Raw genomic sequence first — 16,791 nt, forward strand, 5'->3', positions numbered from 1 at the left:
CCCAGACAAAGTGTTACAGGTCTGCATGGAGTGGGAGGTTTCCCCTGCAAAAGCTCTGCTCTGGGCCCTGCTCCAGAGAAAGTGTTACAGCTCTGCTGGGAAAGGTATCCTGGCAGTAAGAACCAAAGAATACCACACAGCCATACCACACAGCAGACCTCACATAAGAGATTTTGGGGAGGGAAAATCCCAGGAGGGTGGCTACCTCTGCCCAGGGGAGAGAAGCAGCAGAGAACTAGGCAGGACACAGGGTTTGTATAGAGTTCTTTGGGGGGAGGGGCTTTCCAGGGTGACCTGGGATTGGTGGGATTTTTTTTTTCTTGTAGGACAGGGTCTGGCCACTCTCCCACCTTGAAGGGCTGGAACAGCCATAATAATTGTTTTTAACCATTGAAGCCATTAGGACAGTCTGGGGGCGGGGCCTGTCTTCTGGAGCTCCTCAGGTGAGGCCGGGCCACTTACGTGCCTTGAGGGTTTACACAGTTTACAGAGAATGCAAAGTTTACAGGAAAAGCCTTCCCTGGGCATGAATTGGTATAAAATTGGCGTAAGTAGCCGATACCCACAACCATAGTTGGGAGTCTCACAAAACTCCAAGCTAAATAACCACGTGTGTATGCAAAGTGCCTGGAACAGGCTCGTGTGGACTCTGATTTGCTGTTTGAGTCTCTGTGAGTCCCTGTGAGTCTGGCTAGTTGATTCTGTGGGCTGCATTCTTGTCTCCTTGGCGCCTGTGGCTTCTATAGCCCCACCTCCCACCATTCTGCAGGGTTCCCTGAGCTCTGCCTGTCAGCTATGGGTCTCAGTGTCTGCTCCCGTCAGCTGCCAGAGGGCGCCTCTCTGATGCTGGCTGGGCTGGGCACTCATCTATGAGTACAGCAGAATATTGTTAGGGATCATTTCACTGATTCTTTGGTTTTTGTCAGTAGAAACATACACATCTTAATAAGGTAAAAGCATAATTATTATATAATTTATACTTATATAAAGTATACTTATATGATTTTTACCTGATTAAAGAGGAGATTACTATGTTATACTAGCTCTGAATCTTTGGATTCTAAGTAATTGGATTTAGTCACTAATCAATCAATCAATAAATAAATAAATAAATAACTAAATAAAAAGTCTGAGTGAGTTGCTCCTTCCCAAGTGACTCCATCTTAAGTCAAGCTGACAATAATTAACCAGCACCATTGGCTCCTGTCAACTTGACCTACTGACATCACTTTTAAACCATGTTTCCAAGAATTCTTATTAATATCTGTATTAGTCAGGGTTCTCTAGAGTCACAGAACTTATGGGTAGTCTTTATACAGGAAGGGAGTTTGTTGATGACTTACAGTCTGTAGTCCAACTCCCCAACAATGGTCAGCAGCAGCTGTGAATGGAAGTCCAAGGATCTAGCAGTTGCTCAGTCCCACAAGGCAAGCAGGCGAGGAAGAATCTTCCTTCTTCCAGTGTCCTTATGTAGGTCTCCAGCAGAAGGTGTGGCCCAGATGAAAGGTGTGTACCAATACTCCTGGATCTGGATTAAAGGTATGCACTACCTTACCTGGGCCTAAGCTTTTCATAGCCACTATGCCTCAAGATCAGGATCCCAGGTGAGCCTTCCAATTCTGGATTGTAGATCATTCCAGATGTAGTCAAGTTGACAAGGAAGAATAGCCACCACAATGTCACAGTGTAAAATACAGGCCAGAGTCAGGTATGTGCTGCATATGCATTCCTTTAATCCCAGCAGTCAGGAGGCTAAGACAATGGATCACAGAATTCAAGGTGGATCTCAGAATTCTAGGTGAGCAAGGGCTACACAGTAAGACTCTAAAAAACAAAAGAAATCCAATAAAATGCACTCAAACATTTCAAAGTCCCATGGAGGGCTGGAGAGATGGCTCAGCAGTTAAGAGCACTGGTTACTTTCCCATAGGACCAGGTTCTATTCCCAGTACCTACCTGGTGGCTTACAACTGCCTGTAACTCCAGTTCCAGGGAATCCAACACCCTCCTCTGGCTTCTGCAGGCTACAGGCACTCATGTGGTACACAAACATACATGCAGGCAAAACACTCACATACATAAAATAAAAATAAATGTATCTAAAAGACATTGTCAGAGTCCCAGTCTCAAAATTTTCAGCACTTACAGTTTCAAGATTTATTTTTACATATCCAAAGTCTCTTTAACTGTGGATTCTTATAAAATAAAATAAAACCCAACCAAATGAAAACAAGCTAAATACTTTCTTCAAAAAGGGTATAAAAACAATTGGGTCAAAGCAAAATCCAACATCCAGGAGATTCTGGATAAATCAGATTCTGTAGCTCAGTGTCCAGCATCTGGGGCTCACTCATGATCTGGATCCAAAGGGCAGGCCTTCCAGCTCTGCTATCCACAGCTTGTGCACACCTTGTCTTATATGCTAGGTCAGAGGTCAGAGGTCAGAGGATGCCAGTGACTGCGTGCTTCTTTACCCTCAAGTTTCACACACGACAGCCCTTTCTAAAGTTGTCCTGTGGGTCTCTAACAGAGGGGCCAAGGACTATGGCGCACTGGGCCCCCACTGTTCCTCTCATTAACAGAGACTGACCCTGTGACCTTGCCTAACCTCGCTGCCATTCCTCTGGTTGTGTAGCACAGGAAGGCGATAGGTAGAAGACAGGGAACGTAGTTGTTCATGTGGGTTCTCTCAGATCAGGCATTAATCCGAGGCTTCAGAAAGACAGGAAGGCCAGCGTGTCCCACGTCTCTCCTTGATGTGGGGCACTCAGGCCTCTGGCTGTTGGTTTATCAATAGGCTCAGCACCGTGTTCCCACCAGAACTCTGCCTTTCTCTTAATGGTGGAGTTTTTCTTTTTTTTTTTTTTTTTTTTAAAGATTTTTTATTTATTTATATGTAAGTACACTGTAGCTATCTTCAGACACCCATATGAGGGCATCAGATCTCATTGCAGATGGTTGTGAGCCACCATGTGGTTGCTGGGATTTGAACTCATGACCTCTAGAAGAGCAGTCAGTGCTCTTAACCACTGAGCCATCTCACCAGCCCAATGGTGGAGTTTTTCAAACCTCAAACTCCAATATGAACAACTTTGTTTCATTTTAATTTTAACTGATTAAATGTAAAGTCTGACCCTTTTGCATGCTGGGCTTTTCTGTGCCTAGCTAATCTGAGAAAAGGCTGCCCCGCTGGCTTTTCTGCTTTTGTGCCTAGTTTTGATGCTTTTCAGTCTTGAAGTACTTTAGTTAGGTAGCTCTTGGGGCTGTTTGGCCATTGGCCTGTCCATCAGGCTGGCCCCAGGCTTCCCACAGGTTCTGCAGGCTGGAACAGAAAAAAAAAAAAAAACAAAAACGCAGATATTGGTTGAATCTGAGTATTTCAAAAGGTTTCTCAAGATTTTTGTTTCTATTTTCCTTCCCAGTCACTGTCATAGCCAACTTGGGTTTGTTATCTGACAGGCTTTCCCAGAACAGAGCAGGAGGAAAGCAGATCCTATTTTATTGAAATTTAATCTCAGTCCTCCTGTTGATTTACTCAAGGAACTTCTTTTTTTAAATGACCTGAGTATATGCAGTACAAGCCAGCAGCTGTTCTGAGCTTGACCTGGCTTGTCTCTGCTGCTGTTTGGAAGGTCATGGAGGCCGAGCAGACCAAGACAAGGAGTGAGCTGGTGCACAAGGAGACAGCAGCCAGGTACAACGCTGCCATGGGCCGCATGCGGCAGCTGGAGAAGAAGCTCAAGCGCGCCATCAACAAGTCCAAGTAAGTCTGCGAGGAACGGCTCTTCTGCATCTGCTCTGCGTTTTATGTACTTCCACCAAGGGATTGTCTGAGCAAGTGCTTTAATGTAGGCCCTGGAGTTCCCTGCTTAGTGCCCTGTTCCCCAGTAGTATGTGACACACCCCACCACACACACACACCCCGTCCTACCCTCTGCAGCTGCTGCCATGGACAAGGATGCTGGCGGGAGGCAAGAATTGCTCCAGGTAGGACTTCCATGGGTGACACAGAAAAAGGCATTTCCAAAGCAAACCATTATCCAGCTCATAGGCTCCACTTTGGAGAACTCAGCTTGTGCGGTCAGTTTGTAGCTGATGGTGTGGGCTGGACAAGGTTGTGTACCTCAGTTTACCTATCAGCCTATTGGGGTGAGTTGTGGTCATCATTCAAGGTCTCAGGGCTCCCGTGGGCTCTCTGTCTTCCTGTTGCTTTGGTCACACTCCGCCCTGTTCTCCATCGTGGACACTCATGTTCACATGTTCGTGTCTCTCACCTGGACATCTCATACGTCTACCACATAGTCTCCACATTGGTGCTATTCGGCCACCAAAGGGAGCCTATGCCCAAGTTTCAGACTTTTCTTACATAGCAACGGAGTCCTGAAAAGTGTCGCCATCAGCAATTACAGATGCAGGACTTAGGAATGTGATGGAGGAGGAACAGCTCAGGTACCAAAGCTGCTACAAAGTACCAGCTCTTCTGTCTGACCCAGAGTCCATGCATGGGACTTGTCATTTTCCTTGCCTGATGTGAAGTTGAAGAAACGGTCCTGCTATGCTCAGCTGTCAGGGAGTGGTGTTGCTTTCTTCCATAGTTGGTCTCAGCAGAGGGAGTATTTTAAGCAGCCTATACCTCACTCCCATCTTCTTATACTTGGCCAGTAGGCTAAAGCAGCCACCCTACAGAGCAAAACAAGCCAGGATCCAAAATCTTAAGATGGGCTTCCTGTCACTGAGGCCTTGGGTTAGCCAATAGCTCTGCTGGTGTTTGTCATTGCCATGGCCTATATCCTGAATGACCTGACTAGCTGCAGTGGATGTATCTAGAATTCAGGAGCTCATATTCTTACAGTTTTTTTTTTTGTTTTTTTTGTTTTTTGTTTTTTTGTTTTTGTTTTTCGAGACAGGGTTTCTCTGTGTAGCCCTGGCTGTCCTGGAACTCACTCTGTAGACCAGGCTGGCCTCGAACTCAGAAATCCTCCTGCCTCTGCCTCCCAAGTGCTGGGATTAAAGGCGTGCACCACCACTGCCCGGCCTTACAGTTTTTTTTTTCTGTCTTCTACAGGCCTTATTTTGAGCTAAAGGCAAAGTACTACGTCCAGCTTGAGGTATGTGTGATCTTGTATTTGTCACTAATATTTTGTTTTCCACCCCTCCTCAAATTCAAAACCCAACTTTAATGTGGTAACAGGCCTTAAATGCCCGTGTGCTGTGAGGGGAGAATGGAGAAACAAACCAAGACTTTGGTTCTCTGCATGGTCTTGGGTGGTGTGTGTTGTCTGGAGCTATGAGAATTCACCCTCTCTCAGCAGCTTGTTGTACCAGCCTTTATTAGGTCTCAGTGTGAGTGCCCAAGACAAGCTGCCCCAAGAACATTAGGTAGCGTTCCCAGACCCCCCACCCTATGTCAGAACCTTTGAGGGTTGGGTCAGCAGTCAAATTGTAAATGACGATATAAGTGATTCAGCTATGGGAACGTCTATCAGGAACCAAGTGAGGAGGCTGCAGGGCTTACGTGTCTTCTGCGTTCTTTTAGTAACCATTTCTGCACTGTCTCATCTGTCACATGGCCTGATATTGAGATGGTACAGATTTTCTCCACATTGAATGGGGAGCCATGAATAGAAGTCACTGGATCCTTCTTTAGTCAATTGTCTTGGGTGTCTCAGGAAGTTCTTGGTGTTGTAATCATGTGTAATCCCTCGATCAGTGGGGACATCCAGGGCCACTTTGCCTTACCAAGTCCCCCATCTTCCAATTCAGCAACTGAAGAAGACAGTGGATGACCTTCAGGCCAAGCTGGCCCTGGCAAAAGGCGAGTATAAGGCGGCCCTGAAGAGCCTGGAGAGGATCTCAGATGAGATCCATGAGCGGCGGCGCTCCAATGCTATGGGGCCTCGAGGCTGTGGTGTGGGGGCTGAGGGCAGCATCACCTCAGTGGAGAACGTGCCTGCAAGCAAACCTGAGCCTGATGCCATTTCTGGTGAGTCTGACCAGCAGGAATCAGTGTGTGTGACCTGCTTCCAGGGCCGTCTTGTCCCACGGCCCCCTATCCTTTGCCCATCACAGATGAATCTGAGAGCTGGGCAGTCTACAGGTTGTTCTGGTGGTTCTTGTGGGACAGTGTTTATCAGATTGCTCCTGAATACTAGCGTTCTGTGGTCCAGTAGGACTGGGAAATGTCCCACCTCCAGCCCTCTCAGACGGTCTAAGTGCACATCAGAACATTCTTTACATTCAGAAGGCTTTAAGAAGTTCTGAGGAAAGATGTAATGACTTGGATCCAGATTTGATTCAGATCCCATTTCACCAATGGTGTGGATGGAGGGGCTGCTTCAGCTGCATAATGAGGACAGGGTCTACTCTGCTACACAGGGTGCTGAGGAGACACCTGGCAGCTCTCCCTGGGGTCTGACCACAGGGTCTCCTCTGTTCAGGGATAGCTTGTGCAGAAAGGATAGATGGTTGGCTTAGCTTCCGTTAGCCTGTCTCTTTTCTACAGCTTTTCCTTTCCTTGGAATATTCCATTGTGGCTCTTAGGCTTCTTATCAGCAATTCTTTTTTTCTTCTTATTTTTTTTTTAAAAATCATTTCTATGTATGAGTGTTTTCCCCACATGTATCTGTATATACCACACAATTGCCTGATATCAGAAGAGGGCACTGGGTCTTCTGGGATTAGTTATTAGCTGCCATGTAAGTGCTGGAAATCAAACCTGGGTCCTTTAGAAGAACAGCGAATGTTAGGCCATGTTTAAAGATGTCACAGGCACAATGGGAACTAGGAAGGATCTTAAACGTGCGAGTGCAGGCTGAAGAGGCTTTGAAAACAAGGATGGCCTGTCTCTGAGCCTTGGTTATTCTGTCAACAAACTCAGGCTCAGGTAGAGCCCTGGAAAGGAACACTGTTCTTTGTAGCAAACAGTGGTGTAGGCAGGCTTTGAGGTGTCTTTGAAATCAGAAGGTCTACATTCCAGGCAGGACTGCCCTTCCAGCAGCTCTTGCTGCTTAGGTCAGAAGGAAGATCTTTAGTCTTCCTTCTGAGACTGCCTAGAATAGGATACATTACAAAGGGCTAGTGTCTAAATTTATCTTCCCATTTCTTTCCTAATTCCCTTTTCCTTCAGGACTAGGGATAGAACTCTGGCCTTTGTATCTGCTAGACAGGCTGCTTCCTTTATGCTCTGGAGGCTGGTCAGACAGGTTCAGGAGAGCTGTAGGTCCTGCAGACTCCATGCTGTGTGAGCATGTCCAGCAGAGAGCATGTCTGCAAGCGTTTAAGGGACTGGGCTACTATCTAGCAGATCCCATGTGATTGATGTTCTCTCTCATCACAGTGGCTTCAGAAGCCTTTGAAGATGACAACTGCAGCAACTTGGTGTCTGAAGATGACTCTGAAACCCAGTCTGTGTCCAGCTTTAGTTCAGGACCAACAAGTCCGTCTGAAATGCCTGACCAGTTCCCTGCAGTGGCAAGGCCCGGCAGCCTGGATCTGCCCAGCCCTGTGTCCCTGTCAGAATTCGGGATGATGTTCCCAATACTGGGTCCTCGAAGTGAATGCAGTGGGGCCTCCTCCCCTGAATGTGAGGTGGAACGAGGTAGGTTGCAGCTCGGCTTGTTCCCTGTCCATACCTTTGCCAGGTCTCCCTTTGCTAGGTCTCAGGGGCCCAGGAGTGCATTACTGCATCTCTGAGACACACTGTGGAGTAGATCAGATTGCTTTCAAGGGCTCTTCTGGGGTCCCTGGCACTCTGCCTGGCCACCTTCAGTCAAGCAGAACTTAGGTCCCATATCTGTCCTAAGGCTAAGAGGACTGTTAAGTTCCTGTTGGAGAGGTTTGCTTCCTAGCTACAAAATGAGAATGGGACATCTCATCTCTAAAGATACATATTAGGGAGTGAATACAGTGTGTCACCCAGTGCTGGAAAACCCTCTGAGATGTATGGTGGGCAGCAGGAACGGCAGAGGACTCAGGTGGCTGATGCTGGTGCCTATGGAACTCTTGAAACTGACTGCCCCCATGTGGCAATCTTTGTTTCTCTGCAGGAGACAGAGCAGAAGGGGCTGAGAATAAAATGAGTGACAAAGCCAACAACAACAACCGTGTTCTCAGCAGCACCAACAGCAGTGGTGGCAAGAGCAGGAGCCAAAGCAGCATGTCTCTTGAGGGCCAGGCCTTGGAAACCCGCATGAAGCAGCTCTCCCTACAGTGCTCAAAAGGAAAAGATGGAATTATTGCTGACATAAAAATGGTGCAGATTGGCTGATCCACCCAGGGCTATGGCCCATGTGCAGATCATATTTATACATGGAATTCAAGAACATTGTGCCAATAATCATTTAACATAAGCCAAATAGTATGCATTCACTCTAAACTGCACTAACCAAGTTTCAGTGACCTTGAGGGTTAAACAATTTCCCTCTGGTAAGAGCTCTTGGGCTGGTGTGTTTTTCAGAGCAGAGCCACTGCAGGTAAACTGTGACCAAAGTCACAGCCTTTGTGGAGCATTCCCTGTAGGGGCAGCGTGGAAGCAATAACTAGTTTCTGTGAAAGAACCTGAGCCAGGAGGCGAGCTGGACACTTGGCCAGACTGGGGTCACCAGCCTACATCTCTACCCCCAGTTCTCCCTCTACTTGGGGAAACTGAGATGTTCTCGCCCTTATATCACAGAGCACCAAAATAATTTAAAAACTCACACAAACAAAAACTCAAGTGTTCAGAACACACTGTTGTGCCCTAGTAAGAGTGTAACAACAGTGCCAGGAACACGGTTCATCATCAACTCTGGTGCTCAGAGGGGGCTGCAAGAAGCATGTCTTCTGGGAAACCTGTTGAACCATTTCCTAGGGAAGCTACCATGAACTGCACTTTTTGGGGTGGGAACGGTGAATGCCAATGCGGGGATGGGGGGAGTAAAGTAGCGGGGACATAGGTAGCATAGAGGGGACCTGTGGCTGGGGCCGTTTGTAGCCTGACCATAGCCTGCCAGCCAAGGCGCTTTATTCTAAGAGAAGTGCATGTGAGGAATGGTTGCCATTGCTCTATCTAGATTTGACAAGGAGTTCATTTCTCTGTAGACGTAATTTCTACAAAAACTGAGATTATTTACGGTTTATGCTACACCTAGTATCCCTTAGAGGAAGCTGTCCTTAAAGCTAGGAGGGGATGGGCATGGTTGGTAAACAGGAGCAATGGATCTGTTAGGCTAATTGTAGTGTCTAGACTTAGTGTTTCTGGTTATGCATATTTAGAGCACTGGATTTTATTTGTCCTGTTTTATTAATCTACTATTTCTGAAAGAAAAAAACAACCTCCATTTCAAACTGTCTGTTAATTTTAGCCATGTGTGTACAGCTCTTCATACACTAGTGGTTTCTTCTTTTTTATTGATGGACACAGTATCCTTATTACAAGGTTATTTTGTACTTGTTTTATTACCTTGAGTGTAATAAAAGCTGAGAAGACTTTGTGACTTCCAATGAGAAAGCCCACTGTGGTCTGTCTTCTCCTCTTGCCTTGCTAAGATCATGGGGTGCTGGGGTCACCTGCTCTCCTTTTCAGGTAAGGTGATGGAGCCTCAAATACCAAGGTCTGAATTAGAATTCCCACTTTTGCTGTTAAAAAGGTGAACACTGAGGAGAGACAGGCAGGCAGCTCCAGGTGGCAATCCCGAGAAGAAAGGTTTTTAGTTTCACTGGTCAAGCGTACTCTTAGGGGCAGGGACAACATACTGTTACATGGTCTTATCTGACTCAGTCTGATTTAGCTAATTTGAGGTATACTTGGGCACTTTTAAAAGCTTCCCAGGTGGCACCAAAGTACTTTTCTAATGGAAATCTGAGAGTACTGGACTCTAATATATACGCTACACACTGAAGTGTGCTGTAGGACGAAGTGCCTGGTAATCCCAAGTGCTTTCCTGTTAACATTCCATCTCAGAGTTGGTAGAGGGCCCTTTCAACTGCTCTGTTCCCCACAGTGAGGCATTGCTCATTTCCCCTTCCTGTCAACATTTCTGAGGTAAAGCTGTGTAGTCTATTATTTCTGGCAGAGACTAGAATATTCTTCTTGTGCTGGGAAGTTTTGTGCTAATTCCCTTACGTGGGCACTGGGGCTTCATAACATGTCTGTCTTCTCCAGTTCCCTCACCCATCAGCTGCTGCCTGCTTGTCTCCCACGCAGGAGGGACGCATGACCTTCAACCCTGGCTCCTGTTTCATCTCACTCCTCCCCTATCTCCCTTCACGCTTCCACGTTAAAGCAGTGCCACTCCTGTCATCTCAGCCTCCTCACCTCCTCTACAGTGTTGGGGACTCCCTCTCCCACCCTGGCCTCCTCTGTCAGTCTCTGAAGTGACCATTTCTGAAATTTAGCTAATTTCAGTTTCTGGCCCTCCAGTTCACATTTGACTTTTTTTTTCTTTTTTCTTTTTCTTTTTTAAGTATGTGTTGAGTGTACAGCCTTACCTGTATACAGGAGTCAACGCTGTTTACATAGAGGTCTTTTCTACTGGGTTTTTGTTTGTGGTGTGTATGTGTACTGGGGATTGAACCCAGGGCTAAGCCAAGTGCCGTGCTACTGAGCTGCCTCACAGCCTTCTATTATGTTTTTGAGAGCAGAAATCAACTCTTATATTTAAAGTTCATGTGCCTAATTTTAGACAAATGAAATCTCATTGGTTTTATTCTTGAAGCAAGTATTTCTATACATGTGTGTCTTCTTTTACAGGGACACATGAGACTAAATAAATCAAGTTCTGGACATTAAACTACATAAAGTTTCCATAAGTATAAATATTTTATTTCAGTCAAAGGCAGTAGAAATAGTTTTGATAATTATAAAGTAGAGACAATGACAGATCTCATTCTATTTTCCAGAACTTGAAAACCTTGAGCATCATTTTGTACTGATGATTTTTATGTAAACACTAGTTCCTGACCACTCACTTTTTATGAATGCTGTATAACTCAATCACCATATATACTGAATTCTCAAGGACTCCCCAAATCCCTGTGATGAAAGCACTGACTACAGAGCAATTAAAAACCCTACACAGTAAACCTTAGCATTGCCAGTTTGATTACTACATTCATCAACCTGCTAAGAGTGAAAAACAGCAACAGTAAATATACCTTGGTTCTCTCTACAATGGACGATGTATCTAACACTGACAACCTTCATTCTTAAGCCTGAGCATCTTCATGCTAAGCTAAACAGTGCTTTTTAAAGCTTAACATCTACACAACAATAAACATTTAAAGACACAATGAAAAATTAAAATTAGTCGCAGTGACATAATTCATTTGGTAATTAGTTGCTTAAGATGTATGGTGGGGTCAACATAAAAGGGCTAGACATACATGCTCTGTAAAAACAGGAAACATAAGTAAGTATTTCAGGACACTAACAAAGCCTGCTCTTGCATTCAGTGGACCTGTGGCCCTCGATGTCCTCATCTTGTCCTGTTAGCAAAAGCATCTCACAGTGACGGCTGAATCTAACCTGTAATTTATACAAAGTTAGCCACTAAGTACATGCCAACTCTGTATGCACAAAACCATGTAAACAGTATTTCAGGTGAATAAGGTAATTCTGACTATCTAAAATTCTTACCAAACACCACAACAAGCACCAGACTCCACTGTAACATGCTTTTGATTTAATTCCATTCTGGTGGTCACCGTCATGATTTGTCTCCTTGTCTGAAGAGCTGAAGACTGGTAAGTATGGAATCCAGTAATAGCTGAAAGTTCTCTATCATTGGAGTTGTGTTGTCTTGATGGGGACAGTACTATTAAAGTCCAAGAAGAAAGGTCCTTCTTGCTTAGGTAAAAAAGTACTGGGGATGATATTAAAGATTCCAGCAGGTATGTTTTCCAATTCTAAGTAGCAAAATCCACACCTATAATCAGAGAAAATGAGAATAATGATGACGTAATGTCATCACTGTAGACCATCATGTCCCACAAAGTATATACTGAACACAAACAAAATGCCAACGTTACCTGTAATCACCACTAGATTTCCTCTGAAAGCCATGAGGACCAGGATCTCCCATTATGGAAACTGCTACAACCTCAAATCCAACACTGTATTGCCTAATGTTAAACAGCATTCCTCTATTAGTAGATGGTTTCAAATACACTTTGTGTAAAACATTTCTATGCATATATGCTTCAGTTTTACCAAGAGAAAACAGTACTCTGAAATTATATACTACTTTAACTCATGATTTCTACCGAGTCCATAATACCTAATCCGTTAAGGACTAATAATGCAGTAAGCTTACCTTAAAACACACTTTTTGTTTTGTTGTGCTTTTTTGAGACAGGTCTCATTAAGTAGCCCTGGCTGTCCTGGAACTCACTATGTAGACCAAGCTGGCCTCAAACTCAACAAAGACCTGCCTGCCTCTACCACCTGAGTGCTGGAATTAAAGGCATTGTGCCATTACTCCAAGCTAGACTTATCATTTTTCTTTTTTTTTTTTTTTAAAGATTTATTTAATGTATATGAGTACGCCATTGCTCTCTTTAGACATACCAGAAGAGGGCATCAGATCCCATTACAGATGGCTATGAGCCACCATGTGGTTGTTGGGAATTGAACTCAGGACCTCTGGAAGAGCAGCCGGTGCTCTTAACCACTGAGCCATCTCTCCAGCCCTTAACATACATTTCTAAATGAAATATTAGCTTTGTAATTGACAGAAAACCCTGTAGAACAGAAGAAAGCACAGGAATAGAATCTAATAATAATAGTTAGTATATGGCCCATATGGCATTCCAAGAATCACTCACAGGAAAAAAAATGTTGAGCTGCATTTCATACCAGATACCCATCTGAATTATAGTCTAGAAGACCTTGTTTGCTTTTAACATTTAATCTGTAATCTAGAACTGAGTTTTAGCCCTGACGTGAGATAGGTCAAATCACTATTATACATAGATGCTGAGTTCCATAGCACTTACTTTTGACTGGCCTCTACCTTGTAATGTCATCATAAATCCTTTGCCTACATTTGCACAGATTTGTTTCCAAACATCGGCTTTAACATATGCTCATTAATTTAAAACAAAGGAGGACACATCTTAGGATAAGGCTCAGCAGCAGAGTGGCTGCCTAGCATACATGAGGCCCTAGGTTCAATCTCTAGCGCACACACACACATGGCTACTCATACAAACCTTGGTCCTCTCAGCTCAATCAGTAACGGTCCAGTCTTATCTATATGGAATTGGTAGATGGGGTTATTTTTGTGAGTCTCCTGAAAATTTCCACACCCTCCAGCACTTTGACCACTCCACTTTCCATTAATCTGTAAAGTAAAGTTTCTATGTTAATAAAATCTCACATTCTGATTCCACTCTGGTCTCCCATTCTTCGACTGTCTTCACCCACCCAGGCTGCTTTACTATACTACACTTCTCAATTATAAAATTGCTCTCCCTACCAGGAATTCTCTCTGGAATCTTCTGAACATCTTTTTTTACCCACACTGTAAGCTATTTTCAAATTCTCTTGAGTTCATCTATGTGGACTAATAACAAGCAAAGATCTAGCTAATTCTTTCTCTAGAATTACACGTTTTCTATTTCCACAGACACAATACTGCTCGCTGTATTCACAACACAGATCCTGTATTCTGAACAAAATAGACAGTTGTTTCCCTTGTATTTCTCCAAAACTCCTAAAAGTGTTTACTTAATGAGTGTTTACTTAGCCTTCTAAAGGCTAAAAAGAGTCATGAGATTACAACCCATAGACTTCCTTACCCGTTTTGATAAGGTGTATGGTGAAGGGATCTTCGAAAAAGTAAAGCTGCAAGCTGAATATACCTAGATTAAAAAAGAAAAATAGGAAGGCTCACCAAAGATCATCCTGAGAAACATCATTGGAACAATCAAAGTGATCAGGGAACACACTGGATCTATTCTACAGCTCAAATACTAGTTGGGATCAAGTCACACTTAGCAGGGGATTTTGTCTTGACTGTCACGGTGTATGATTTGGGACAATTGGCTTCTGTGACTGAAGAGCCAAGAAATATTAAACAATTCCTAATGTCTTTTATCATTAAAAATTCATCCAAATTGAATTTCTTATATGTGACAATCCTATATACAAGAAAATTACAGTGACCTTCCCAGCAATGTGACAGCAGTATAGTTAAAAATTGTTAAAATAATTAAAAACAGTTAAAAATTGTTTTTGTTTCGAGGAGGTTTAAGATGAGGTCTCAAGCTAGCTTTGAACTTGAGATTCTCTTGCCTCTGGGATTACGGTGTGTGCCACCTCCACCACCATGCCCTATTGAAAACTGTCATTTAATTGCATTTATTAATCTACATCTCAGGAATAAACCATTACTATGAAAATGTGTTCATTCAAAATGTTATTCAAAATTAAATACAACTTTTGTTTTGGATTTTCGAGACAGAGTTTCTCTGTGTAGTCCTGGCTGTCCTGGAACTTGTTCTGTAGGTCATGCTAACCTCTGACTCAGAGATTCACCTGCTTCTGCCTCCCAAATTCTGAGACTAAAGGTGTGCACCACCACTACCCAGCACAACTCATATTCTTTCAGAAAGCATAATTATTTAATTGATAAAAATACAGAAGTAAAAAATGATTTTCAGAAATAAAAATCTTTTCCCTAGCACTCTGGAAGTTGAGGTCAGAGTATATGAATTCAAGACAGCCTGGGCTACAAAGCCTGTCTAAAATGTATAGCAAGAGTCTATCTCAGAGAAAACTCTTCAAGTAGTCCCACATATAAAGCAGAACACATCATGTCACTGTACTTTGTCACTATGTGGTTCATGGTTGACGACTCTTACCCGGACTGTGTAATGAATTGTATTCTGTTTCTCATACTGAGAAACCACTAGGGTGAAGGTGTGAGTCCCAGGTGTGGTCAGCTTTATCTTAGTCAAGTAATGAGGGCTGTTAATTCGAATCCCATCAATGTATGGTGGTGGGTCAGCTGCACAGACAGCACATTTACAGAAAAGATTTTCAAAGTCAGGATTAGCTTTTGTTTTTTTAAGAAACAACAACAACAAGAAAGCATATAAACACATCTATTAACATTGCCCACTCCCCAGTGTAGAACTAAATAAACCTTACGGATGTTAAACTACCTTCTTAAAGTCTCTCATAACAACTCATCTTATTTTCCTTTCACTAATCAATGATGTGGTGGGGATTTTTCTCAGACTTTTTAAAAGGGTTGTTAACAGTGATTTGTGTGTCTGCACACCCAACATGGAGGTCAGAGGGTAACGAGTCATTTCTCCCCTTCCACCACATAGGTCACAGGGATTGAATTCAGGTTGTCAGACTTGTCAGCAAACACCTTTATCTACTGAGCCATCTCACCAGCCCATGGGCTAAGTTTTTAATTTGTGTCTCTGTTTATTTTTTAATTAATGGAGAGTAAAACTGCCTGTTCCAGTGTGATGAAAATAAAACTGTACCCTAGAAGTATCCTGGAAAAAAATCACTACACATAAAAGAAGGGAGCACTGTTTAAGGAAACATAAGAAAAAAAACCTTTAAGTCTAAAAAGAAAAAGTTGTAGTAAATGTATTTCAAATTATAAAACCATGTAAAATTTTCATGCTACGAACATATTTGTGTGTGTTTTTTTTTTAGTTATATGATGATCAACATTTGAAAATAGCTAGTTTGACTTGGTATTGACCACTGGACCTTGTGTGATGCCAACTACAGAGCTGAGAGAGACTGACTGGTAAGGTTTAATGCCTGCCCTGACCTACGCAATGGTGAAGCACACACACATTTTCCTCTATGACTGACAAGACATCAAACAACGCTGCTCCTCTCTAGCCCTACCTTCCCAACAACCTTTTCTCATCAAGGTCAACAATGACTACAAGATGGAAGGTCCAACTGCATCCTCTTCTCTGACCTCTCAGGCAGCAGGAGACAGAGGTGTGCTCTTTTCCTCTTTGCTACGGCATCCTGACCAGGCTGTCTAGTAACAGTACCAGCCCTCCTTTGCCCAGCCTGAAGATGCCTGAGAAGCTAAAGGGCACGTCCTGGGCACTCAGCTCTAGCTACAGCTCTCTTCAGAAGGATTTATAGGAAGGGATCTATATAGTCCAGTCTTCGGATGCTGCCTACCTCTGCACCTGACTCATCCAGCTGAACCTCAAGCCCCACCTCATATCCCTACTCAAAAGTGAACTGCCCACTTAGCATCCATACCTGGAAATCTCATTGCCTCAAATTTAACAAGCCAAAAATTAACTTCTGAGTTTACTCTGTAACAAAATCTTACAATATGACCAATGCTTACCCATCTTAGTAACCACTACAGCTTGCTTTTACTTAAAACAAAACAACCTGGCATCAGCCTTGATTCCAGGGTCCCCTACATCAGCTCAGCAAATCCTTATACGACCCTACTGAAATTTAAATCTGCCCTCTTGGTCTTTTTTTTTTTTTTTTTTTTTGGTTTTTCGAGACAGGGTTTCTTTGTGTAGCCCTGGCTGTCCTGGAACTCACTCTGTAGACCAGGCTAGCCTCGAACTCTCGAACTCAGAAATCCGCCTGCCTCTGCCTCCCAAGTGCTGGGATTAAAGGCGTGCGCCACCACCGCCCAGCTACCCTCTTGGTCTTACTCTACAACTACCCAAGGTCAAGCCACCAGCATTTCTTAAAACTGTCTCGTTTGGGGCTGTAATTAATAAATGCTTAGAAGAAATTCAATGCTCTTAAAAAGACAAAATCAGACCATGTCATTTTTCTTCTGTTCTTTTTGG

General features: G+C 43.6%; 2 protein-coding genes across 4 annotated transcripts in view; one reads left to right on the forward strand and one right to left on the reverse strand.

Moving 5' to 3' along the window:
- Sh3bp5 (SH3 domain binding protein 5) overlaps positions 1-9,487 on the forward strand; it is a 61,836-nt gene extending 52,349 nt beyond the window's left edge. For all 3 annotated transcript variants that reach the window (XM_028787525.1, XM_028787527.1, XM_028787526.1), the window contains 5 exons: positions 3,633-3,763; positions 5,066-5,108; positions 5,764-5,983; positions 7,337-7,597; positions 8,046-9,487. In XM_028787525.1, the coding sequence (XP_028643358.1) occupies positions 3,633-3,763; positions 5,066-5,108; positions 5,764-5,983; positions 7,337-7,597; positions 8,046-8,266 (876 nt within the window). In that variant the 3' untranslated portion in view covers positions 8,267-9,487. The remainder of the gene's footprint in view (positions 1-3,632; positions 3,764-5,065; positions 5,109-5,763; positions 5,984-7,336; positions 7,598-8,045) is intronic.
- Positions 9,488-10,775: 1,288 nt separating this feature from the next.
- Positions 10,776-16,791, reverse strand: part of Capn7 (calpain 7) — a 37,074-nt gene continuing 31,058 nt past the window's right edge. The window contains exons 17-21 of the mRNA XM_028787524.1: positions 14,842-14,987; positions 13,777-13,839; positions 13,189-13,319; positions 12,007-12,099; positions 10,776-11,903 (exon numbers count right to left, since the gene is read on the reverse strand). Of these exons, the coding sequence (XP_028643357.1) occupies positions 11,759-11,903; positions 12,007-12,099; positions 13,189-13,319; positions 13,777-13,839; positions 14,842-14,987 (578 nt within the window). The 3' untranslated portion in view covers positions 10,776-11,758. The remainder of the gene's footprint in view (positions 11,904-12,006; positions 12,100-13,188; positions 13,320-13,776; positions 13,840-14,841; positions 14,988-16,791) is intronic.

This window comes from Grammomys surdaster, unplaced genomic scaffold, assembly GCF_004785775.1.
Source record: "Grammomys surdaster isolate TR1022 unplaced genomic scaffold, NIH_TR_1.0 125669, whole genome shotgun sequence".
Lineage (NCBI taxonomy): Eukaryota > Metazoa > Chordata > Mammalia > Rodentia > Muridae > Grammomys > Grammomys surdaster.